This window comes from Neofelis nebulosa, chromosome X, assembly GCF_028018385.1.
Source record: "Neofelis nebulosa isolate mNeoNeb1 chromosome X, mNeoNeb1.pri, whole genome shotgun sequence".
Lineage (NCBI taxonomy): Eukaryota > Metazoa > Chordata > Mammalia > Carnivora > Felidae > Neofelis > Neofelis nebulosa.
The window spans coordinates 87,944,521-87,970,717 of NC_080800.1; the positions used below are offsets into that span (position 1 = coordinate 87,944,521).

The 26,197-nt window shown below is 47.6% G+C and overlaps 1 protein-coding gene across 5 annotated transcripts in view; it reads left to right on the forward strand.

Moving 5' to 3' along the window:
- Positions 1 to 26,197, forward strand: part of FRMPD3 (FERM and PDZ domain containing 3) — an 85,254-nt gene that overhangs the window by 14,451 nt on the left and 44,606 nt on the right. The window contains exons 2-6 of one of the 5 annotated variants that reach the window (XM_058714839.1): positions 3,432 to 3,586; positions 6,660 to 6,762; positions 10,297 to 10,342; positions 21,237 to 21,341; positions 25,969 to 26,076. In XM_058714839.1, the coding sequence (XP_058570822.1) occupies positions 3,439 to 3,586; positions 6,660 to 6,762; positions 10,297 to 10,342; positions 21,237 to 21,341; positions 25,969 to 26,076 (510 nt within the window). In that variant the 5' untranslated portion in view covers positions 3,432 to 3,438. Of the gene's footprint in view, positions 1 to 3,431; positions 3,587 to 6,659; positions 6,763 to 10,296; positions 10,343 to 21,236; positions 21,342 to 25,968; positions 26,077 to 26,197 lie in introns of those variants that run through there. The other 4 variants (XM_058714844.1, XM_058714841.1, XM_058714842.1 and 1 more) reach the window with 4 other exon arrangements.

Consider the following 26,197-nt stretch of genomic DNA (forward strand, 5'->3'; position numbering starts at 1 on the left):
GGGGTGCCAGGATTGTGGGCCCCCTCCGAGAGATTTGGCTCCAGCTGGGCTGCTAATGTGCTTAGCCTCCATGGGTCACTTAGCCTGGAGGCTGGGATGGAGGAGGAGCAGTCACCAAGCCTATTTGGCAGGATAGTTAGAGACTGGGAGGAGATAATGGATGTGAAAGCACCTTTTCTCAGATGAGGTAATGGGTGTAAAAATGAAAAGAACCACTTGGCTATAAAGTGTCGTTATTGTTAGGCAGAAGAGAAAGGCGAGGCTTTTACCCAGGTCACTGGAGTGGGGTGCAGGGACACCTTTAGAGGCCTTGGGCACAAAGGGATCAGAATAAAGGCATTGCATGTGCAGGGGCAAACAACAGAACATAGCAGGTCCCAGAAACAAAGCTGGGGCGGGGGAGGGCCACAAGCTCTGGCTGCTTCATCATTTTGCTCAGGGTTGCCCTGTTTGAGGGACCAAAACCCAAACATCTTTCAAAGGTAAATTGCCTTTTTCCCCCCAGGAGGGAAGTCACGTGCTCCGTGGACAGCTGAGCTCCTCTCATCTGTCACTGGTTGCCTGCATTGTCACTCCCAAGTCTCCAGGCACTTAGCAAATTTCAGAAAGACTGAGCTCTAGTCACTGAAAGATGCAAACCCCAGGAGGGAAGGGACAACTTCCATTTGCATTGTAAAATGGCCTTCTGGGCTGTTAACGGAGGTGTGTCTTCCCTGACCAGAGACACTTGGGAAGGCGCAGGTGAGGAAAGGGCTGCTTGCAGATTCAGGGGAGGATCTAGTTAGGGACAGTTAGCCCAGCTCAGTTAGGGACAGCCCGGGGACGAATGTGTTTTAGACATACCCAGAGACACTTCTGCGGCTGTGGGAGAAGCTGTTGGGTTCCTTGGGGAAACATGGAGGCGCCTGTGGACAGAGCTCGGCATCTTGTCTCCCTTCCCATCACTGCCCTTTCCTGGCCATCCAGCACACTTCCTGCCTCCTCCATGGGGCTCTCTGTGGCTTCTCTACACCCTTCTCTGAACACACATGTTAGACCTTAATTATGGACTCTCTATGGTATTCTCAGTTACCACTCTAATTGTTCAGAGTTCATCTCTCTTTCCTCCCCACGCTAGATTGGAAGCTCTTTGAGGGCAGAAGAGATCTGTAACTCCTGTGTCCCTCGAAGCTCTGAGTAGGCACTCAATAAATACTTGTTGATGGATTCACATGAGTCAAAACAGTAAAGCAAAAACACTTGTGTCACAAAAGGCTCTTAGCTTATTGGTTCCTCTGGTTCCAGGAGTGTTTATCTGCATCATTATTGGCTGTGCCTCTGGCCCAATGGGAGACTAAAGTGTGCCCAGCTTCAGAAAAAGAAAAAGGCAGCAAAACTGAGGCTGCAGTGGCCAGGGGGCCCTGAGCTCAAGACAGTGTACCGAGCACTTCCACTTGTGCCTGGATCTTTCTGGCAAGTGTCCCTGCTCCCCACCCCACAGGCTGCACAGCCCCACAGGCTCTCATCCTCTGGCCTGCCCTAGCTGTTGTTCATGTCAGAAATGAGCCGGTGTCACCCCCAAGAAGAAGCTCATTCAGTGCCAATGAGATTGGAGACAGGAAGCAAAGGGCTCATTTCGGAAGCAGCCCCAGGGGTGAGGCAAGATGGCAGCCGCAGAAAGATGTTCTCTGGCTCCCTTCAAGGCCGAGCTCCTGCCTGCCACCAGGAGGAGAAATGAGAGAGGTACCAGCCTGAGGCCACCCTCATCAAGGCCCTGTCCTTCAGGGGTGCCTATCTAGGATACCGGCCAGCCATGTTCCAGCTTCTGAATGACTTTCCATTGAAAAATGACCACTTGTCTTACCAGCATGAGAGGGAAGGAGCCAGTTTCTGAATTTACCTTCAGGAGGCCTGACCTCATCCTGACCAGCCCCTTCTGCCTCCGTAAGGGGTACCCCGACAGACACACCCTAAGCCAGCTTGGGTGCAGCCAGTGTTGATGTGACTGGACTTAAGTAAGCCATGGTCTGTCTTCCTTCCTGAGTTCTTCTATGAGAGAGACAAAGGTCCCAAGACTGTGAATTTTCCTTTTGTGCGATTACTCTAAATCTCCCACCCCCTGATAAATAGTCCTCAAGTCTCATTATCGAATTTGTGTCCTGATAAACAACCAACTCACTTGAAACCATTTGCAACTGAGGAATTTGGTATTCCTAGCCTGCCAACAATCCCCCTCATGGTGTCAGAACCTCCCACTTCTTTTACAAACCTTATACTAGTTTGATTAATTATCTCTTGCCCTTCTGTATCTTGTTCAGAAGTGCCCTGCCTGGAATCTGAATTTTTGAGCATACACACAGTGGGACTAGGGAACTCAATCCCATTTGTTAGACCAGAAAGCCTGGGGGCTGAGCGGTGCCGAGGCAGGGAGGTAAGGTTTTGAGTCTCTTGACTCTGTTGTCTTCTATTCCACCTCCACCTGCCCTGCCTGCTGGCCATTCTTCCCCTTTTTACCTCCTTCCCTGCGCCTGGAACCCAGTGCCCTCTCACAAGCTCCATGGTCCCCATGCCCTCACCCCTCAGGGCTCTTCACTCGAAGACTGTGCTCAGACCCATCTTTGCTTGCAGTCCGCCTCACCCTGGCCCTTGCTGTAGAACCTTCCTGAAGTCCTTGTGAAATTTTCCTAAGCTTCAACGACTTCATTTGTGGGCATCGGGAGAGCCATCTGCAGTCTCTCACAGGTATTGGGGCGGCGATTTTTCTTCTCCCGGCTCATTGGAGTTCTCTCTGGCAGCCACAATACACAGCTCCCCTGCTTGCCCATAGGAGCCGTTTTCCAGTTGTCCCATTAACTGAAATAAGTTGGCATTACGTACAATTGTGTACAGTGATGGTCCTCAGCATTAGCTCATTTGTTTGTGTATGCCATCTAAATAGTTTATTCTTATATATGGTCTAAGGGATATTAAAGTTTATAATTGCACAAGGACTTCATGAAGGTGTATTCTGAAATGACTTTGTTTCCCTTCCCCACTTACTTGCCTGTTTGGTGGTCCCTTCCTCAAGGTTTTGGTTTCCCTTCGGGAGTTACTAGCCAACTTAGTGGGCAATGCTGGTTAACTTTCATAATAACATATTTGCATTTACGCTCCTTCTAGAGAGTCCCCATACGTTGGAGGAAAGGGCTGACTCTAATGTCAAGTTCTGTGCCAACAGCTTTTTTCTGTTGGCTCTGGCCCTGTAGACAGTGGCTTTTCCTTTCTAGACGTGTCTTTCTTCAGCCTGAGATATGAGGCCGCCATTGCCTCTGCTGGTTCCAGAGGACGCAGGAAGCTAAACGTGTGAACTCTCAGATGCCATGGCCAACACCCTAACCAGTGTCCCTCCCAGCTGGCTCTGAGGCTTAGTCGCCTTTGCGTCTTGTTTTGCTCCCATCTTCCCCTTCCCTCAGTCATGTGATGCAGGAAGAGAGCGCAAATGATATGGAATGTGAGCAGCTGCCAGCCGAGACACTGCGACAAGTGACCATTCACCGAGACCCTATATATGGCTTTGGCTTCGTGGCTGGCAGTGAGCGGCCTGTGGTGGTGCGGTCTGTGAGGCCAGGTAGGTGTTCTTCAGAGTGTCCCCCTGGCCCTGGATCCTATCCCCCAGCACCCACTCATCTTCCCAAAGAGCAGAGCTCCCCAGCTCACTGTTGTATTCCCCAGGAATTCACAAAGAGTGGGCAAAGACTTGCCAACTAATAACCGTGTGAGGGAGCTGGGCTTTGAGAGTGATTGACGCAAGCCATGGAGGCTGCCTGGGGCCTAGACAGAGGCCACAGTTGATGGTTTAGTAGGGTAGGACCTCATTCTTAATAAAGCCTCCCTTTGCATAGAACCTTTGTAAAAGAGCCAGACTGCCTTTGGATGAGAAATACCTATTCAAGTGAATTCAACAAGTATTTATAAATTGCCTACTCTAAACACAGCAAGACTATAGGGAAAGTATAGGACATAGTTCATGTCCCCAGGAATCTAGCCATCAGGCTGTGGAGACTGCTACACAGTCATGAAAAAGGTCAGCCCTTGAAGACTGGAATCAGGATACAGGCCATAGGTGGGAGAGGAGGGGAGAGGAGAGTGAAATCTCCAAATACCACAGTGGCAGTAACAGCAGCCACCATTGATTAAGAACCCATTTTGTGCCTTCATCATCTTGCTTAATCCTCACAGCCAAGCCTGCAAGGTAAGTAGTCATTCCCATTTTGCATATGAGGAAACTGAGGCATAGAGGAAAGGAAATGACCTGTCCAGGGGCACTCGCGGAGGAAACAGCAGAGTCAGGACTTGACCCTGGGCCTGTCTGATGCCACACGGGAGAAGCAGGGCTTGAATGGGACCATATGGGGCAAAACAAGCGAAAGCCCCACCTGAACTGTGGAATCCTGCCATCATGAATGAGATGGGAAATGGCCCAAGCACTGTTTTGTTCCACATCTGCTAGGCATTGACAGAAAAGACAGACAGAAAGAAGCTTTATTCCTGGCTTGCTGGGCCTGAGGCTTTGGATGTTTACAACAGTTTCTTGCTCAGTCAAGAGGAGCAGCCGGAGTACAAACTGGTCTAGCAGAAATTTGATGAATTTTGCAATCCTCAAAGGAAAACAAAAAGATTTTTGTAATCTCCCTTTTCAACTAGAGGGCATAGAGAAAAAAATAAAAAGTAAACAATTCAGTACAGGAGTTCGTGGCTGACCTAAGGCTCCCAAGTCAGTCATGCAGTTTGGTGGAAAGGCTTTTGAGTCTCTGATCAGAAATCAAATCTGTCCTGGGTAGGAGGAATCAGAAAAAAAAAAAACAAAACTGAGTAACAGACCACCAGGAGCCCCTGCTTTTAACTTCAAAGGAGACGGGATTTACAGGGCCGAAGGAAGCCCCTAAGCCTAGAAAAGGCAGTCGGCTTCAAGCCATATGAAAATGAAGAGGCAGAGTTGGAGGAGTGGAGAGAAGGAAAGCCACAGGCAGGAGCCACAGAAAGTCATGGGGTTGGCAGGCACAGTTCTCTAAAGATGTGGGCTGATTTAGAGAGCTGTTTCTGGCTCCGGTGGCTCTCACACACAGAGGACTTTTTGGTTCTGTACTTGAGATGATAAGATACAAAACAAGGAGCATCCTATAGAGAAACAATCACTATTGAGCAAGCCAACAAACCATCCATGAGAGCAGGAGAGTTGAGTTCCATGAGGACCTCTTCCATTAAAAGGAAGGAAGGGAGGGAGGGAGGAATAAGTGGCCTCTACGAAAAGACTGGCATTTTGTCAGAAGTAGGTAGAAGGAATGAAATGAGTTGAAGGGATCGCCCCTTTGGAGGATAATAACTCCCATTTATCGAATTCTTACCAACATCAGTCAACAGTTTTTTAAGCGCTGTACATTCATCATCTCCTTCATCCTCCCAACGTTCTTGTGATGTGTAGTCACTGTTATTTTCCCATTTTACAAATGAGGAAAGAGAGACTCACAGAGATTAAATGTCTCGTGCAAGGTCACACAGCCAGTGAATTGCAGATTTGGAATTGGAGTTCGGATTGGGCTGGCTGCACCACCCTGTTCCCTGCTCTTGAAGCCACTGTGCCATCAGGAGACTTGGCCTAGTGGGTTAAGGGCCAGTGCAGCTGGAGTGGTGAGGTTGCTCGTCGAGCCACATAGCCACCCTCAGCACACAGGCCCCATGCTCCTGAGCCATTGGGCCATGCTCAAGTGACAGAGTTGTTTTGTATGTTCATGCTTCTGGAATTTGCACAGCACACTTCTTTGTAGAGAGAGGGAACAGTTGGGATCCTGCCCTTTGCAGCAGACACAAACAAGAGTCAAGGCTGGTTTGAGAGTGGGACACATCAGTAAATATTTCTTTTGGGTTTGAGTGGGGCTAGGCCTGACTTCTCATTCCAGCTGAATCTCTGAAAAGCTTTTCTCCTTGATCTTGGCTAAACACCAGAGGCAATGCACCCTGTGGCACCCCTCTACCCGCACCCTTTACTCCAACCAAGGAGGTAGGGCCCTTAGACAAGTCTGCCTTCTTAACCTCGGCAGTAGAGATGGGAAGGAGAGAAAGCAAATTTCTGACTACCTGTGATTTAGGGTCTGTGCTTGTTCCCTTATTTACTAAAGAGCAGCATCTCTCAGAGATGAAAGAAAATAAACCCTTTGGGGGTCTTTTAGTCCATCCCCCTGTCTTCAGGCAGGTGAATGCCTAAATCATTCCAGACCAGTGAGATTCCTTCTCACACCTCCCTTCACCTATACCAGTGTCAGTAGCCTGGACGTCATTCCTCAGGCCTCAGCTGATCCCTCCTGGTGAAAGGGAAATCCATGTCCCTCTTTAGAACCAGGCCAAGAAAGCACATTTATTAACCTTGTCTGAGGGCCAGGCCTGGGCTTGGGACCTTCTGCTAGCACACCACTCCCAGCCACAGGAGGTCCACGCTATACTTGTTCTTCAGTCTTCTGCCCTGTGTCTGGCACAGGCAGCAGTGGCATGAACAATACCCCTACCACCAGCCCATGCAGCGCGCGCTGTTTCCAACATGCTTCAGGACCCGCTTCAGCTCCTTCAGGCACTGGCGACTCCCACCCAGACTTGCGCTTTCCCAGCAGTGGCTCCAAGCCCTCATGCCTCTCTCCTCTCCTCTGCAGGAGGCCCCTCTGAGGACAAGCTCCTGGCTGGTGACCAGATTGTGGCTATTAATGAGGAGGACGTGAGTGAAGCCCCCAGGGAGAGGTTCATAGAACTTATCAGGTAACAGGGGCCTCTTGGGCCTTGGCAGATAGCTGAGCACTGACCCCTCCCCTGTCCCACCGGTGGAATATGGGCTCCCACAGTCCTCTGGCCCTGAGAGGGAAGCTCTTCAGGCAGAGAAGCCTTAGCCAGAAGCCCTGCAAGAGCTTCCTGCAAGAGCTCACCTCACCTCCCTCCACCTTACCACAGCCCTCACCCGAACCCCTTGGTGTTTGATTTACTGTGCAGTGGGACAGACCAGTTGAGCAATGAGAACCAAACAAGCCATTAAAAGAACATTCTGAGATAAGCACAGTGCGAGCAAGACATTGTTTCTCACCTCTCCATGCCCTCCCCAAAGGAAAAGAAAATCTGAATCTCTGGCCGATGGATTTGGGAAGGGAACCTCGCATTGTGTATTTTGCTCACTGTGTGTGTGACCTGTTAGTGCCCTCCACAGATGGGGGCAAGTGAGAGAGAGAAAAGAGTACCAGGGGGACCACAACCATCTGTACATGGGAGTAATCATGTTGGCGTTTCCCCTTCCTCACCCCTACACATACCATACATGCATACCATGCATACCACACCACACATGCACACACACACACACACACACACACACACAAACCATGAACACTACATACCATATACACATACCCTACACAAACCATGCATACCACATGCCACACACACCATGCACACCACATACCATGCACACACACCATGCATAACACATACCATACACACACACCTTACACCACCATGCACACCACATATCACACACACACCCTACACAAACCATGGACTCTACATACCGCACACACACCATGCACATCATATACCACATACCACACACACACCATACATAACACATACCACACACACATCCCACACACAAGCCATGCCTACCACATGACACACACACACACACACACCAGGCACACCATGTACCACACACACAAACCATGCACACTACATACGACACACACACCGTGCATACCACATACCACACACACATCCCACACACAAACCATGCATACCACATAACACACACACACATACACACACTGTACACACTCCCCTACCTTATACTCCCACCACATGCACACATACACACCACCCACATGCCCCCTTGCATAGATGTATTTATAAGGAATAAAAGGATAGAGGTGTTCTAAAGGATACCTTAAAGGATAAAGGCTCTAAATTGCATGGGTTGTCTTCATTTTTGGTGACCTTGGCTGTCTCCTCCCAAATGGAACCATGTGCCTCCCCCCACCTCTCTCTGTGCCTTGTGTAGTCTACTCTATGTCTGCCTCCATCTCCTTCAAGCCCTCCTGGTTTAGAATGTTTTTCGTCCCACTCATTTTTCTTGTTCGCCAGAGCCCCTCCCTCCCCTTCAAAGGCGGACCTAGCACTTGTATATGGGACAGCACCCTCTCACAAGCTCTGGAGGCACTTGGAATACCCCCTCCTGAAGTCCAGAGCAGGCCTTCCTTGACAGGCTCCCCTCCAGCTCATATCTTGGAATACATCTGGTCTCTAATGACATTTAGTTTGTCTCTTCTCCAAGTTCAGTTGTCCATTGCATCCCCTCGCCCCATTCCACCCTTCACCCTCCACCACCACACCAAAATTGGGTAAGTCCTTTCAACCCCATGAGGACATGTTGGGGTTCTTTCAGCCTGGCCCTCCAGAAGTCCTTGCTTTGCTTCCAATGAATATCTTTGCACCCTAGAACAGGCAGCCCCATTTTGTGAAGGAGTCCAGAGCTCCTTTGGGATCAAGACAGAGCTCACTTATTTGATGACCTCGGGGGCTAGCAGATTTTTATTATTTCATTCCTTCAATGAATATTTGTTAACAAGTGTCTGCTCTGCACCAGGCACTGTTCTAGGCACTGAATACACAGAAATGAATAAGATAAAAATCCCATTGGAGTTTACACGCTAGTGGAAGGAGATATACCTTAACAATAAACATGATAAATATGTAATTGTACAGTATGCTGGAAATTGGTGAAGGCTATTGAAAAGTAGAAAGTGGATCAGGGCAAACAGGATCCGGGAGTGCTGGGCACATGGATGCTGATGCCTGGCCAGAGGGCACCTGGGTGGCCCAGCCGGTTAAGTGTCCAACTTCCGCTCAGGTCATGATCTCATAGTTTGTGGGTTCAAGCACCCTGTTGGGCTGTCTGCTGTCAGCTCAGAGCCTGGAGCCTGCTTCAGATTCTGTGTCTCCCTCTCTCTCTACCCCTCCCCCACGTGTGCTCTGTCTCTCTCTCTCTCTCTTTCTCAAAAATAAATAAACATTTAAAAGAATTAAAAAATTAAATAGCCTTGCCAGTGAGAAGGTAAAAACTGAAGAAATATTTTAAGGAGTGAGGGTGTCAGAGAGAGAAGAGCCAGTGCAAAGGCCCTGAGGCAGGAGTGTATCTGGCATGTTTGGGGAACAGGGGAGAAGCCACTATAGGAAGTGGGGTAAAGAGGGGTAGAGTTGTAGCCACTGTAAGGACTTTGGCTTTGTTCCCCCATGAAATGGGGAAATGTGGCAGGGGCTGGGGCAGACCCATCACATAATCCGACTTACACTCTGCCCTACCCTGTTCAAGAGACCGATTTTTCTGTGGTGTTTTCTGGAACACAACTCCTTCCTTCTCCCCGGAGCTCCTCAGACCCTGGAGTTGATCCATGCCTGGACTCTGCCTCTCCAAGTTCCAAGTCCTTGCATGGGGAGGGGGGCTTGGCCTTTCTTGAATACCTAGAACCAAGTGGTCTTGACTCTGCTTCTTGAATACCTTTTTCCCCCAGAAACATATGAAAAAGCCCAGCAAGGAGAGGGGACATTCCTTCAAGGCAAACTCTTTCCATTTCTTCCAGCTATTTTGAAGGATTATGTATTCCCAGGAGAGAATTTTCATACCTCATGGACTGTCTGATCATTGGCATAAGGAAGAGTTTCAAATTCTTCACCCTTTTGAATATTTGCTATCTGGAGAGTCTTGGTTCCATCTCTTGCTCCCTGGCTCTTAGTTTTTGGTCCTTCAATTAACACAATTCTGCTGAGTATGAGTCAAGATAACCAAATGACCTCCTTTGGGTTTTTCCTTTGAATTTCTCCTCTTGCTTAAATACCAAATTGCCAATAATCATGGTACATGGTTCCCGGGACTCAGACAGTGTGCCCTTTGAGTTCCATAATTCAGGCCTTTAGTTTTCCTTGAGAATTTTCTACAGCTAAAATTGCTCCTAAAGTTTGGGGATTTCTACAGAGAGAATATGAGAAGGAATATAAAAAGAAGGCCTGAAAAATGAAAGCCCCAGAGATAATGGTAATACCATCTACAGATGCCTGCGTGAGCCTATATGGATGGTTTACATCGGCCGCCACAAATGATGGGAGGCAAGGCAGCCAGGCAGATAATCAGAGCGCCCTCTGGCCTAATCCATATCCCTAAATGCAGCCCAGGGGAAAATTCTGGTGTTGCTTCTTGTGCCAGATGAATACCTGGTGCATGATACACTGCTCTCCTGTTCCTTCTTCTCTCTGTAGGAGCGCTAAGGAATTCATCGTTCTTACAGTTCTGCACACTCATCAGGTGAGTGAGCCTCTTTGCCATCTGCCCTTCCTCCTGATTGAGATGAGAGAATCCCATATTGGAAAGTGACAGTGATGGGAGGGCGGGTGGAGGGACATCCCAGAATCAACATGTTGTGAGCCAGAGATTTAGGAGTGACCTGAAAGCATACCTTCTGAACATCTTATCTACTTTCACATTCAAGGCTTGAATTCTGAAAGGTCACACAGTGCTATGTTCTGCCCTGTGGCTTGTGCTTTACCTCACTTAGGCCTCTCACTGCCCCCCAGTCCCAGACAGATTTTCTCCCTCTTTTTTGGCTGTGTCCCATCAAAATTTACCTGTCCAGTGTCCAACCCCCATGAAGTCCTTGCCTATGGTGGGTGCTAGCTAGCTAGCTTCATCCATTCATCCATCCACCCAGCCATCCATCCATCCATCCATCCATCCATCCATCCATACCCGTGTTTACTAAACGGCCTACAATGTATGAGACCCAGCACTGAATGTGGGGAATTTAGTATGAAGTTGGTGGGAAAGTACAGTTGGACAAACAGGTTCATCTTTGTCCTGGCACAGTCACTAACTGGCTGTGTGACCTTGGGTGGGTCAGTTTCCTTTTCTGAACCTGTTTCCCCATCTACAGATTGAGGGGTTTAGACTAGAACAGTGTTTTCCAAACTCGACTGATTATAATAGTCACAGGAGTGCTTATTAAAAGTAAAAATCCCAAGCCCCTCTCCTCAAGAGTTGGATGTAGAAGGCCCAGTGTCCATTCTTAGGTTACATTCTTATAGTAATCTTAACTTAAATGCACAGACCCGGGTGTAAAACTCTTATATGCAAAACTCAGAGCCTTTTTCCACCTCCAGGCCTAGTTGTCCCTTCTCAGTCCCCCAACACTCCCCTGCCCTCCAGCACTGATGTCCCACCCCCATGGCCACAGGAGAGGTCACACCTGTTGGGGTGGGGGGCATGAAATCAGGAGAGCCTTCACAGAGGAAGCTGCATCTGATATGGACCTCTAGAGATTGGGGCAGGATTCCCCAGGAAGAGACAGAGGGAAAGAGTTTCCAGAGACAACGTTTCTGTGCAAAGACAGGGATGGTGCGCAGGCACAGAGCATGGGCTCATGTGTTGGAGACAGAGTTCAAATCAAGCTCTGGCTCTAACTGCCTCTCCCCATGGCCCCCAGCCGTCTTCTGTGTCAGTGTGAACTTCACACACACACATTTATGCATGCACGTTCATATTCTCTCTCTCTCTCCCCCGCCCCATACATGCTCCCTGGCAAATAGGCCTTTCTCAATTGCAATTCTCCTGTATCTCTGGGCAGACATGTTCTACCCCTCAGTGGATGTAACTGATAGACCCCTTCCTCCCTACCTTACTGCACAGGTACAATTGCCTGGTGGGCAGTGGGCAGTCATTCCCCACTCCCCAGTCTCCTGTCATGAAATGGCTACAAGTTCTCCCCAAAAACTATGCTTGTTGTGTTTTATCTCTCTGGTTAGGGACCCATTGTGGGTTACTTTGTTAGTCCGATCTCCTCAAATGCCATCTCCTTATAGAAGCCTTCCTTGACTACCCTTTTTAAGGTAGCATTGACCTGTGACTATCTGCTGATACTGCATAATTTTTTTCATCAGTACTAAAATATTATATTTTTTAACTTTTTATTTGGGAATAATTGTAGATTCACAGGAAGTCATGAAGCCAGTACAGACATCCCTGTGTACCTTTGACCCTATTTCTCCCAAGGGTTGCATCTTACATAACTAAAATACCATATCAAAACTGGGACATTGACACCAATACAATGTGTGTGTATGGTTCAGTGTCAGTCTGTCTGTTGGTTCATGTATCCACCAGCACAGTCAAGATACTGGACATTCCTATCACTAAAAGGACCCCTCACACTGCCCTTTTACAGCCAAACCCACTCACCCCCACCAACCCCAATCCCCATCAACCACTAATCTGTTCTCCATATCTGTAATTATATCATTTCAAAAATACTATATAGGGGTGCCTGGGTGGCTCAGTCGGTTTAGCGTCTGGCTCTTGATTTCAGCTAAGGTCATGATCTCACAGTCGTAAGATCAAGTCTCGCGTCGGGCTCCACACTGGGTGTGGAGCCTGCTTAAGATTCTCTCTCTCTCTCTCTCTCTCTCTGTCTGTCTCTGTCTCTCTCTCTCTCTCTCTCCCTCTGCCTCTCTGCCCCTCTGCCCCCCTGCCCCTCTCCCCCACTCACACTCTCCTCTCTAAAATAAAATGAAAATTAAAAATATTATGTAAGTGGGATAATATAGTATTTAATCATTGGGATTGGCTTTTTTAACTCAGCACAATGCCCTTGAGATTCATCCAAGTTGTTGCCAGTGTCAGTAGTGTGTTCCTTTTTATTGCTGAGTAGTAGTCCATGGTGTGGATGTCCCACAGATTGTGTAGTCATCCATCCAATGAAGGACATCTGGGCTATTTCCAGTTTGCAGCTAATACTAATAAAGCTGCTATAAACATCCATGTACAGGTTTTTTTGTGAGCATAAGTTTTTATTTCTCTGGGACAGATGCCCAAAAGTGTGACTGCTGGGTCGATACATTAAGTGTATGTTTATTAGTAAGCTGCCAAACTATTTTCTGGAGTGGCTGTACCATTTTACATTCCCATTAAATATCATATATATATATATATATATATATATATATATATGTGTGTGTGTGTGTGTGTGTGTGTGTGTGTGTGTGTGTATGTATATATGATATATATCTTGTTAGAATGTTGGCTCCTCAAGGATAGGGACTGTGTTTTGTTCACTGCCGTATCCCCCAGCACCCGGAACCTGCCAAAGAAGGAATAAGGGAAACCCAGCTTCCAGCCATCACAGCAGCCTAAACTAAACTCAAGTGTCCAACCTTTGGTGCAGAATGAAGAGCCTAACACTCCCTCCACCTCTGTTCCATCTCTCATCCCAGTGCTCCTAACACCCCTTTGCCCTCTAGTTCTCATGTCCCCACTGTCCTATCCCATGGCCTCTTTGCTATGACCAGGCTGCTTTCCTTCTCCTCCTGGTACATATCTTAGTTCTTACTACCCTGCAGGCTTCTGTCCTCGTACTAGTCTGCACCTCTTCTAGTACATGTCTGTTTCCTTTAAGACCTGGCTTGAGACCTTTCCAAACACCTTTGCCTGACTAACCTCAATGAGAGTCTCATTTGTTCATCCATTCAGCAAGCATTTATTGAATGTCTACTGTTCCAGATGCTCTTCTAAACTGGGAACATAGCAGTACATGGGAAAGACGTGGTTCCTACCCTCATAGAGCTTACACTCTAGTATTGGCCTCGTGCTTTCTAAACCCTTAGAGCAGAGACATGAGCACATACACACAGGGGTGATAGTCAAAACAATTAACCTGTACAGTAGGAGCCATTCGATCAGAATGTAAGCCAGCCAGAGTCTTGGAGACCTCCTAACTGCGCCAGGCATTAACTGTTCAGTTGACATTTGTAAAGAGGTCCCAGGGGAAAGGTCAGGTGGCATCCAGGAAGCTTAGGGAAGTGGCTACTTACCAATCAGTGTGAAAGAAACCCTGAATATTTTATAACAGGTGTGGCCATACCAGTGTATCCCAACTGAAGGTCAGCCTTACGTATGTGTACAATCAACCCTCATTATTTGCAGATTCTGTATTTGCAAATTCACCTACTCCTTCTAATGTATTTGTAACCCTAGAATCAATACCCACGGTGCTTTCCTGGTCATTTGCAGACATGTGAAGAACATGAAAACATTTGAGTCTCCCAATGCACACATTTCCAGTTGAGGTCAAATAAGGTAACGCACTGCCATCTTGTTTCAGCTGTCACACAGAGGTATCCAGAATATAGAGATGGCAGGGAGCAGTGCAATGTAGTGCAAGAAGCTCAGTCTGTAGAACAGTTGGATGGGATTTGAATCCTAACTCTGGCACCTGTTAGTGGGGCGGCCTCAGGCAAGTCACTTAACACTTCAGAACCTCATTTTCTCCTAGTGAAATAAAGAAAATAGAAGCTACCAGGATGAGTTGTTTTTAGAATTATAAATCATAATCTATGTGAGGTACACACACACACACACACACACACACACACACACACACACACACGCATATTTCCCCTAAGGAGCAACTGTTCAGTATTCGTTAGTTCAGTGTTCGAGGTGAGTTTATAAAACGTAACTACCATGAGTCACAAAAATGGACTGAGAAAGAGAATCTTCTCTCTCAAGTTATAATAAAAGTTTATTGACAACCCCCAGCATATGTTCAGCGTGGTAGCCCCTGCATCACAGAACATAGTACTGAGTCCACAGTACTCAGCGTCTTATGGTTGCGTGGAGACTGCCGCCTCTTACCAAACTCTCATCTTGTTCAAGCTTGATTCCCACTTCTTCTAGGAGACAGTTTCCCAGTAGGTCCAGCATGTGGCCCAGGAATCTTTATACCTCTAAGGTTCCTTCCAACTTGTACATTCCTTGGCTGATGAGGATGGTTCTTGACCCTGGCTATACATTAGAACCACCTGAGAGGCTCTTAAAACTATTGATGCTCGGGGCACCTGGGTGGCTTGGTCGGATGGGAGTCTGACTTCGGCTCAGGTCACGATCTCGCGGTCCGTGAGTTCGAGCCCCACGTCGGGCTCTGTGCTGACAGCTCAGAACCTGCAGCCTGTTTCAGATTCTGTGTCTCCCTCTCTCTGACCTTCCCCCATTCATGCTCTGTCTCTCTCTGTCTCAAAAATGAATAAACGTTAAAAAATTAAAAAAAAAACTATTGATGCTCAGCTTCTAGCTCTTACCAATTGAATTAGAAGCTTTGGGGATGGGACCCAGGTTTTTGTCTTTTGAAAAGTCTTCTGAAATGATTCTTATGTAGCCAAGGTACATATCAAGAACTACTGATGTAATAAGAACTCTTTCAGATGACATTTTTCTTTTAATGAAGTGACTTTTATGATGGCAGACCATGGGGGTATTTGAGGGGAGTGGTCACAGCGGTCCATTCCCAGGGCCCCTCAAACCGTACTGCATTAGATAGCCACTTATTAAGCCTATATGTATTTAAGGGTGTTCCTTAATCTTCAAGTGACCAACTATCCCCATGATTGACTAAATATGTATTAATTTTGGTACCCTTAGACCTTGGCACATGGTGTGTCCTCAATAAATATTTTAAAAGTACTTTGTTGTGACCTAGATAAAGAAAGTAGACAGTCCCTTCAAATGAAACTCTAGTGTTATGGTACTGAAGACTTCCCTGTACCCAACAAGCCAGGATCCCGTTTGCTTGGGGCCACATGCCCAGAAAAAAAGGCCAAAATAATGGGCACCTACTGCAGAAGAACTGGTTTTCCACAGAGCTTCTTGAGGTATAATGCTTAGCAGATGGTAGGTCCTCAAACCATATTTGCTAAAATTGATGAACTAATTCATTATGAACTTTAGCAGTCAACTACTAGCTCTTATTCTGTGCCTACTCTATGCTTGGTGCTAGGGGTAGACAGTAATATAAAATGCCATCTCTTCTTTTACAACCTGGTTGAGGAGGTGAACGCTGGCAGTATGGATTACCAAGGAGTACTATAGGAAATCCAGGGAGGGGACTGAAGGAATCGGGGAAGAATTCAAGACCAAGGCAGAATTTGAGCTGGGCTTTAGAGATGGCATTTAGCTAAGCAGGGGGGGATGCTACAGGGCAGGCAAAAGTGGGAAACAGCACAATGTGCCCAGGGAACTGGGGGCAGAACCACCTGACGAGGCCATCGATGGGGAATAAGGGTCATGTGTGGCTTGCAGGGGACTTTGGAAGCTGGAGAAAGACCATGTTCACCTCCAGGCACCAAGTGCAGGAAGGAAGACCCTGGGTCCCTTATCAGTAGTCCAGTGAAACCAGGATGGCCCTCCATTGTCCCAGACTCCCACAGTGCTATGGGAAGTGCTTCTAAGTAGGCTCAGGTGAAAGGAGCCAATGAGCCAGCAGAAAGGAGAATTGGGAGGCTGTCAGACCTTCGGGAACCTCTCAAAATCAAAGTAGGGCCCTATCGTACACCAAGATATTGGGCCATATACCTGACTTTGAACACAACCCTGAAATCTGTATTAATAGAGCCATGAAATTAAAAAATAGTCAAAGCGTCACCAGCTGCTGAATGAAGTCCTGGGGGAGAGGCAGACTCTCTCCTCTATTGCTTATTCCACCAAGCTGCTGGCTTCATATTTGCTTCGAGGGGCTTCACAGTGGCCCCAGAGGTGCTTAGTAATTCCAGTCCCACGTTTCAAGCCAAAATTCATTTTAGCCAGCAAGGGTGCCTGTTGCAAAATGAGACTCCCGACTGCTTGAAGGAAAAATGGGGTCAGTGAAGAGCTCAGATGTCCCAGCTTTAAGGTACTCAATTAATCTATGCTTAATGGGTTAGGACATTTTCAACAATATAAATTCTGTGCCTTATGTTCCTAGAGATTCCAACTTTTTAAGTCTGGTGTGGGCCTAGAAATCTGTGGTTTAGCAAGCACTCCCCAGTGATTCTTATCGTCAGGAAAGTTTTAGAAACAGTGGGTGAGTGCATGCTAATGAGTTAGTGCAAGAATCAGCAAACTTTCTGTAAAGGGCTGTATAGTAAATATTGTAAGCTTTGTAGACCATACATGATAGTTGCAAAAGCAACCACAGACAGTAATACATAAGTGAAGATCACAGCTGTATTCTAATAAAGTTTTATTTACAAAAACAGGTGGTGGGCAGGATTTGGCCCATGCAGGCTGTAGTCTGCTGACCCCTGAATTATGTTCATTACTCCTCCCTGGTACCACATTGGCATTTTGATCAGGGCCTTCCCCATTCTAAATATTTTCTTAAGTTTTTATTTTATTTTGAGAGAGAGGGAGAGAGTCAGCAGAGGAGGGACAGAGAGGGAGAGAGAATCCCAAGCAGGCTCCACACTGTCAGCACAGAGCCCAATGTGGGGCTCATACTCACAAACCATGAGATCATGACCTGGGCCGAAATCAAGAGTTGGACGCCCAACCAACTGAGCCACCCAGGCACCCCCCTAACTCTTAATATTTAAATTCAAAGGAGTGACCCTAGCATTAAGATCTTCAGTCCCTGTAGCTGAGCTTCGAAGATGTTTGGAGCAGGGAGACCTTTGAGAGCACCTGCAAGGTGTATCACACTGCAAGGCAGACGTCACCTGTGTTGAAGCATAAGGCTAGCTGTGACTCCGTGACATGTAGCAGAGCCCAGCTGGCAATGAGTGAGTCACCATCAGTGATCAAGGCTGAAGACTGAGAATAGGATGGATTCTTAGAGACTGACAGGACAAGGGTCAATAAAAAATGAGGCACGAACAAGCTGAAAATAGCTCTACCACAGACACCGGAAATGATTATAATCCCTGAAAATAATGGGCCATTCCACTTCCTCCTTCATGATTTTGCTCCTATAAATATATAAGTCTTTTGTTTATAGTGGTATCTGTAGGACAGGATCCAATCTGGGACTTTTGGTAAAGACCTCAAGGAGTCATTCCCTCACCATAGGTGAAGACACAGAAGGGTACCAGTTGCGGTTCTTCATATGCTCAAAAGTCAAACCAGAGCCACTGGATGAAAGATCCTGCAGTCACTCTGTAAAACAGTGTGGAGGTTCCTCAAAAAACTAAAAATAGAACTACCTTATGACCCAGCAGTAGTACTACTAGGAGTTTACCCCCGGGATACAGGAGTGCTGATGCATAGGGGCACTTGTACCCCAATGTTTATAGCAGCACTTTCAACAATAGCCAAATTATGGAAAGAGCCTAAATGTCCATCAACTGATGAATGGATAAAGAAGATGTGGTTTATACATACAATGGAATACTACTTGGCAATGAGAATGAATGAAATCCTGTCATTTGCAACAACGTGAATGGAACTGGAGGGTATTATGCTAAGTGAAATAGGTGAGTCAGAGGAAGACAGATACCATATGTTTTCACTCCTATGTGGAACTTGAGAAACATAACAGAAGACCATGGGGGAAGGGAAGGGGAAAAAATAGTTACAGAGAGGGAGGTGGGCAAACCACAAGAGACTCTTAAGTACAGAGAACAAACTGAGAGTGTATGGGGGAGAGAGGGGGAAATGGGTGAATGGCATTGAGGAAGGCACTTGTTGGGCTGAGCACTGGGTGTTGTATGTAAGCCAATTTGACAATAAAGTATACGGGGCGCCTGGGTGGCGCAGTCGGTTAAGCGTCCGACTTCAGCCAGGTCACGATCTCGCGGTCCGTGAGTTCGAGCCCCGCGTCAGGCTCTGGGCTGATGGCTCGGAGCCTGGAGCCTGTTTCAGATTCTGTGTCTCCCTCTCTCTCTGCCCCTCCCCCGTTCATGCTCTGTCTCTCTCTCTCTGTCCCCCCAAAAAAAAAAAAAAAAAAACGTTGACAATAAAGTATATTCATTAAAAAAAAGGAAAGGATACCCAGCTTCAGCTGGCTGTGGGGAATAATCGCCAACCCAAGACTCGGGAAATCTGGTTCTGGTTTCAGCTCTACTACCAAATTATTTTGGTACTTGCAGTAAACCATATCCTCTTCCCAGGCCTCCGCTTCACGTGTGAAAATGAAGGGTGGACCACATGGCCCATTCAGGCCTCTGGAGATGCCTCATTCCACACTGCACAAAGGCATGCCATCACAGATGATTATAGAGAAAGGAGGACGTGACTGTCGGGTAGAAACAAAGATTTCACCTGCCTCCCGTCTGTGGCACCTCAGGTGGAAATTTGGACTGCTGTGGAGTCTCCCTGAACATAGCCACAGATCTTTCTCTCTTGCCCCTTCTCTTTTGCTCCTGCTGCAGCCTACAGCCCCTGCCCAGGATTTAAACACTAAGCTATGCAACACACAAAGGCATTTGTTGACTCCCATGAACAATCAATACTGTAATCACCTTCTGCAATGATCTCCAGCCCTGGATTTTGTTGTGCTATATCATCTGCTGCCAACAAACTATCTCTGTGCCTCAAGACGGGAAGCCTGAGGTTCCTTTAGCTCAGTGGTTCGTGCAACCTTAGCTGCATTTTGAAATCATTGGAAATTAAAAAAAAAAAAGTTACCAATACCTGGACCTCATCCCCAGGAATTTGATGTCATTGGTCTAGGGTGGGGCCCAGGCATTAGGGGTTTTAAAAGCCATTCCACTATTTCTGCCACACAGCCAGGACCAAGACCCACTGCCTGAGGTCCTACTGGACTTGGGTTGAACAGGTGGACTTCTGCAAACTGCCCTCTGTGGGGAATGAGATTGCTGGCTCAGGACGAGAACACAGCTGAGACAAGGGCCCAAGATCTGATAAGGACATTTGTTTCTGGTGTGTCTTTATCTTAGGGTCCCGCCCTCCTGTGGCTGCTCTGGTAAATGAAATTCAAATGCAGCGTAAATGGCAGAAAATAGCTTCATGTATTGCCTTACCAGCTGGCAGGGCCCTTCAGAAGGGATTCTTGATTGTGGAACACACAGGCTCCATGACCGAGCTGGTAGGGGAGGTGGTTTGAAGGAGCCCCAAACCTGATTCCCACCATGGTCTTCCTCATCTTAGTAAGTGGCAACTCCATTCTTCTAGTTGATTCCTCTCTTTTTTCTCACCTCCCACATCCAATCCGTCAACATATCGTCTTGGTTCTATCTTCAGAATCTATCCAAAATTAACTCACTTTTCATAAGCTCCATTATTACTACCCTAGCCCTAGCCTCCATTGCATTTTAGCTGTATTATTACAGGACACACTGAACTAGTCTCACTACTTTGGGTGTAACCCTCCAGTGAAGTGAAATCCAAAGTTCTCACCATGGCTGACCAGGCCCTACATGACCCAGTGCTCAACTGCCTCTCTGAGCATACCCCTCCACCTCCACCCCCATCATTCTGCTCCAGCCACACTGGACTCCCTTGCTGTTCCTCATGCACCCCAATCCCACCTCTGAGCCTATAATATTCTTTCTGCCCAGGAGGCTTTTTCTCCACATATCCTTATGGCTGGCTCTTTTTCTCCACATATTCTCATGGCTGGCTCTCCCTCACTTGCTTTGGGTCTCTGCTTCAACATCACCTCCTGTGTGAGGTCTTCCCTGCACATCCTGACTAAAATAATACCCCCATCACTCCTACCATCACTCATACAGTCTCTTGTATAGTCCTTCACCCTGCTTGATTTTTCCTCACAGTCCTTATTTGCTACCTAAAAGATATTCATTTGTTTATTGTCAGTCTGTTCCTGCTAGATGGATGTTCTTTGAGGCCAGGGAGCTTTGTGTTGTTCACTGCTGAACCCCTCATCACCTGGAACAGTGCCTGGCACATAGTCGGTCCTCCCTAAACTTGTCACATGAATGATTAAAGGCTCCTGAAGACATGAGGGTTCCCCTCATGTAGACTCTTGCATTTCCTTGAATCATTTTCTATAATCTCCTTCCTAGGGGCAGGGCATATCTGGGAGATGAATAAGGTCATTTCTGTAAATCCTTCGAGATGCTCATATTCAGATGTGATAAAAACCACCATTTAGGTATATCTCACGTTAAGCAAACCAAACATATAATAATTCAGTGGATGTTATTGCTAAAGGATTTTGGCAAACTCCACTAGGCCCAGAGTGTTAATAATGGGATTCAATCTACCCAAATTCAATTCATGCCCAGCTTTTTCAGAACACACCAATCATAGAAGGAAGCACTTAGCACATCACCTTGCACCTAGTAGGGAATCAATACGTATTTATTGACTTATTGATCAGTAAGGCAAAGCATGCCCGTACTGAGACATCTTAACTCCAGGCAAAGGTCAGGTTTTTCCCAGGGATAGAGAACTCATCAGCCCTCTGTTCTTTTTCCAGTCCCCCAAATCTGCCTTCATCAGCGCTGCAAAGAAGGCCAGGCTGAGATCGAATCCTGCGAAGGTCCGATTTTCTGAGCAGGTGGCAGTTGGAGAAACAGAGGCAGTAAGTGCAGCTTTTCAGCTCCCTGTCCTTGGCCCTTGGCTAGAATCAGCCTGACCGCGGAGGTCTGGCTTTGGAGCAGGTGCTCGAGAGTGGGCGGCATTATGAAAGGGCTGGAGGGGACAGGGAGGACCACAGGGCTCCAGGCTGGTTGTAAGATAGGAGAACGTGGCATCCAGAAGAGCCCTGGGCACTGTGGGGTGAAGGAACCTGTATCACTTCACTCAGGCCCCTCATGGTGCTTAGAGAAATTGCTGTCCCTGGCACGATAGCTTCCACTCAGAACAAGTGCTCCACAAACATCTTCGGGCTATTTGATAGAAGCCAGAAAGAGGTGGTGGTTTTCTGAAGATCTGGAGCAAGAGTGGCTGGTGTAATTGAGCTGTCTTTGCGTTAAAGTAATCCTGCAATGGCACGTCTTGACTAGTGAAGCAGCCTACAGGAAATGATACAGACTCTCATTGTCACGAAGCTTTTTTTTTTTTTTAAGATTTATTTATTTTTGAGAGAGAGAGAGCATGTAAGCAGGGAAGGGCAGAGTGGGGGGGACAGAAATCTGATGCAGGCTCTGCGCTGACAGCAGCTGGCTGACGCAAGATCATGCCCTGAGCCGAAGTTGGATGCTCAGCTGACTGAGCCACCCACGTGCCCCCCCATCACAAAACTTTTATTAGGCACCTGCTGTGTGCCCAGTACCACATGGCATGGAAAATGAACACCTGTTCCCTGCCACTGGATACCAGTGGGTGATGTTGGGGCAGGACGGGGGACAAGTAGTTCAGATTGAGATACATAGAATCCCCCATTGGGTGGTATGGTTTCAAGGAACAGGTGATGCTTGACAGCCCATGCTATGTAGCTGCCCAACTGGGAGAGTCTTGGCCAGCCTGCAGTCTTTCTCACTGCTGTATGGGGTTTACATGAGCCGAGCTGTCTGCTCCAGATAAGCAAATGAGAAGAGGTGGATGGAGAGCAGAGAGATATGTGTTAAGCAGTCATGGATTATGGCCAGAGCCACCCAGGAGTCTGCAGAAGTCGGTGATATCCAGGTGCGGGTGGAGAGAGCCAGAGCTAACAGGCATTTGTGTGCTTTTGCAGGCTTTTGCAGGCAGGGCTCTCAGGGGGCCTGTGGCATTTATGTACGGAGGCACAGCTACACTTGAGAAAAGCCAGCAGGCCCAGCCTGAGTGGGGAAATCAGTGGGGCACCAGGCACTTCTGTAGTTCTTTGAAGCAGTGCCACTCAGAAGATGGGATAGAGGACACAAGTGTCTTCCATGTCCTTTTCCCCAACACTCATCCCCAGACTCAGCCTAGGCCTTCTTCCATCCCTGTTCAAGGAAGGCTGAAAAGCCTGGGATCCTACAGGGTCCCACTGGGTAAGCCGTCAAGTAATTGGAGGCTGGGCTCCATATCAGTCATAGCAGAAGAGGTTAAAAAGAAGTGGAGGGTGGTGAGCAGAGAGACGAGGCAACAGTATCGAGTCCCTACAGACCACAATGAAGAACACCCTTAGGTCCGAGCCACAAAGGAGACATTTGTGCCCTGAACCCTTGAAAACCCAGAGCCAACGCAAATTGGATTTGGAAGCACAGACTATCTCATCTCAGCATTACAGAGTAATCAATCAAGACCTGGCTACCCAATGAAAACCTCCCTACCACCTCCCCCTTTTTCCTCCCATCTCTTCCTCTCCCTTCCACTCTCCCCTCCTCACTCTCCCCTTGCTCCACTATGACCCCCCTCTCCATAAGTCTCAGCTATCCACAGGTAGGATCAAGCCCCCACTCCAGACCAACCTGAAAGCAAAGGCCCTGGAGTAGCTAGGACCCACCCAGGGTTACTTCTGTCGCTCCTGGACCGACCATCAGGCACAGTTTGGGGCTCTTGTCTGAGAGAGAGAGAGAGAGAGAGAGAGACATCAATCTTCCCACTCTGCTGTACTCAGGAAATTACCTGATGTCACAACAACCCCTACCTCCCACACCACCAGTATGGACCCTAGCAGCCTCACCATTGGTTGGGACCTAGGGAACTCCAGGCCCAGGTGACTCTGGGCTGTCCTATCATCCCTTTGCCTTGGTGTTCCAGGGCTTTAGTAAGCAGCCAGAGCAAAAATAAATCCCGTGGGCGTTCCTAGCCAACTCTATTTTTAAGCAAAATCAATTAAGTAATTATCTGAGTCCAACCCCAGTGTGCTAAATAAAACCTGCCACTGCCGACTGTCATCAGCCTGGGGATCCAGGGCCTCAGGGCTTGGTAGGAGCAAGGCATCTCAGGATCAGTGAGAGAACCAGGGAGTCACACTTTCCCAACTTTATACCCCATCACTTCCTACCATGATTTGACTCCTGGCCCCCCACCACCACCAATCATACCCTGACCCAGGAGGACTTGCTTGATCATTTTTCCATGCTGTCCATGACGGTCCCTAGGTCTGGACTGTCCCTCTTCTAGCCTGTCTTAATAGTCTACACCTACCATCTCCTTTGAAATCAAAATCTAAGGGGCACCTGGGTGGCTCAGTCGGTTAAGCATCCGACTTCGGCTCAGGTCATGATCTCACGGTCTGTGAGTTCAAGCCCCGCGTCAGGCTCTGTGCTGACTGCTCAGAGCCTGGAGCCTGTTTCAGATTCTGTGTCTTCCTCTCTCTCTGACCCTCCCCCATTCATGCTCTGTCTCTTTCTGTCTCAAAAATAAATAAACGTTAAAAAAATCTTTGAAATCAAAATCTAAGTCGCCTCACCTAGGAAACTTTAACTATCTTATACCTGTTGGTTTGTTTTCGGTTTTACAATTGTTCTCTAATGGATTCGTGTGGGTGTTCACAAGAGTGTAAGACCAGACCCAGCCCTCTATTTCTGCCTGGGCCTCATGGGGCTTAGCATAGTGCTGGGCATACACTAGAGGCTCAATGAATGCCCACTGAATTAAGGAATCCAGCCATCTTATGCAGCTTTTCAGTTCCTATAGAACTGGTGATGGCCCCGGGAAATGGTTGGGTTCTCCAGATGATTCTAATCATTCAAGTAAGCACATATTAAGCACCTATTACTCATATATTCAGCAGCCATTCATTGAGCACCAACTGTATGCCAGGAACTCTGCTCAATGTCGGAATTACAAAGATTGAATAGGACATGGATGTGCTCTAAGTTCACCATTTGTGAGAGACCAACATTCTCAAAAATATGCTAAGAACATTGAGAGAAGTATGTATACGTTGCTGTAGGAACACGTGGGAATACCAGGTCCAAGCACCTGAAGAGTTGGGACAAGACTTTACAGAATTTGTATTTAAGCCAGGTTTTGAAGGATGAGTAGGAGTTTGCCAAGGAGGGAAAGGGAAAGGCAGAGAGAACAGTCTTTATTTAACAAATATTGAGGGGCGCCTGAGTGGCTCAGTTGGTTAAGCTTCTGACTTAGGCTCAGGTCACGATATCACAGTTCATGGGTTCGAGCCCTGCATCGGGCTCTGCGCTGGCAGCTCGGAGCCTGCTTGGGATTCTTTCTCTCTATACCTCTGTCTCTACCCTTCTGCTGCTCGCACACACTCTCCATCTCAAAATAAATAAACTTTAAAAATAAACAAAAAAACCCACCACAAATATTTATTTACCTTTTAGCACTCTACAAATAAACACCTGGGCCAAGAAAACTTTTGCTAAGAAGATATCAGGTGTTCAAAAATGGGCTTTGGGGCACCTGGTGGGTCAATTGCTTGAGCACCTGACTTTGGCTCAGGTCATGATCCATGGTGCATGAGTTCGAGCCCCACATTGGGTTCACTGCTATCAGTCTGTCAGCACAGAGCCCACTTCAGATCCTGTGTCACCCTCTCTCTGACCCTCTCCCACTTGCACTGCCCCCAAAATAAATAAATATTTTAAAAAAGCGGCTTTACCAGAGGTTCTCAATCAAGGTCAATACTGCCCACTCTCAGAGAGCTTTTGGAAATGTCTAAGGATGTTTTGGGTTATCCTGACAATTTGGCATGCTATTGGCATTTAGTGTCTCATGGTCAGAGATGCTAAGTACCCTGCAGGGAGTGACACAGTCCCTGAACGATGAATTGTCAGACGTAAGGAGGCATGAAAGAGCAGGATGGGTACCTGCACCAGCGAGACATGATTCTGGAGAAATAGGCAGGGCCAGGTCAGAAAGGACGTAGGAGATCATGGGGGACAGGGAAGGGCAGAACAAAGGCATGGATGTTGAAGTGACCTCAGTGTGTGAAGAGTCTGGCAGAAAGGGAAGTGTCAGGATATAAGAGCAGGCCAGTGAGAGGGGCTCCTAAGGAGGCCTTCCATCTGGTCTTTAGTGATGGTCTCTATGGACCAAGCACCACTCAAAGCTGTGGAACTGGGAGCCATGGTAGAATGGGGTGGGCTGTGACATCAAATGAAGGGTAAACTTTTGATATGGCCCAGTGTCTTCTTGGAACATTTGGTTCTGGTCTGCATGTGGCATGATCATTGATCTGTTCTCTCCTCTGTCCCTCTGTCCTTCCGTATCTTTGGCTCCCGGTCTCCTTCTCTTGCTCCCTTCTCTTCCTACTTATACCCCTCCTCTGGCTTCCCTCTGCCTTCTAAATGAGCCCCTCTCCTTGGCCTTTCCCTGCCTATTCACAGAAAATGATGAAGAAAGAAGCTCTTCTCCTCATCCCCAACGTCCTGAAGGTTTTCTTAGAAAATGGGCAGATCAAATCATTCACGTTTGATGGCCGGACCACTGTTAAGGTACATACAGAGTGTCCTGTCTTGGGTCAACATTTGCCCTCTCTGGAGCACACAGAGCTGCTGGTTCCTGGGTTTATCTGAGTCTGCACAGAGTTGCGTCTGGAGCAAGGTGGCCTTTGAG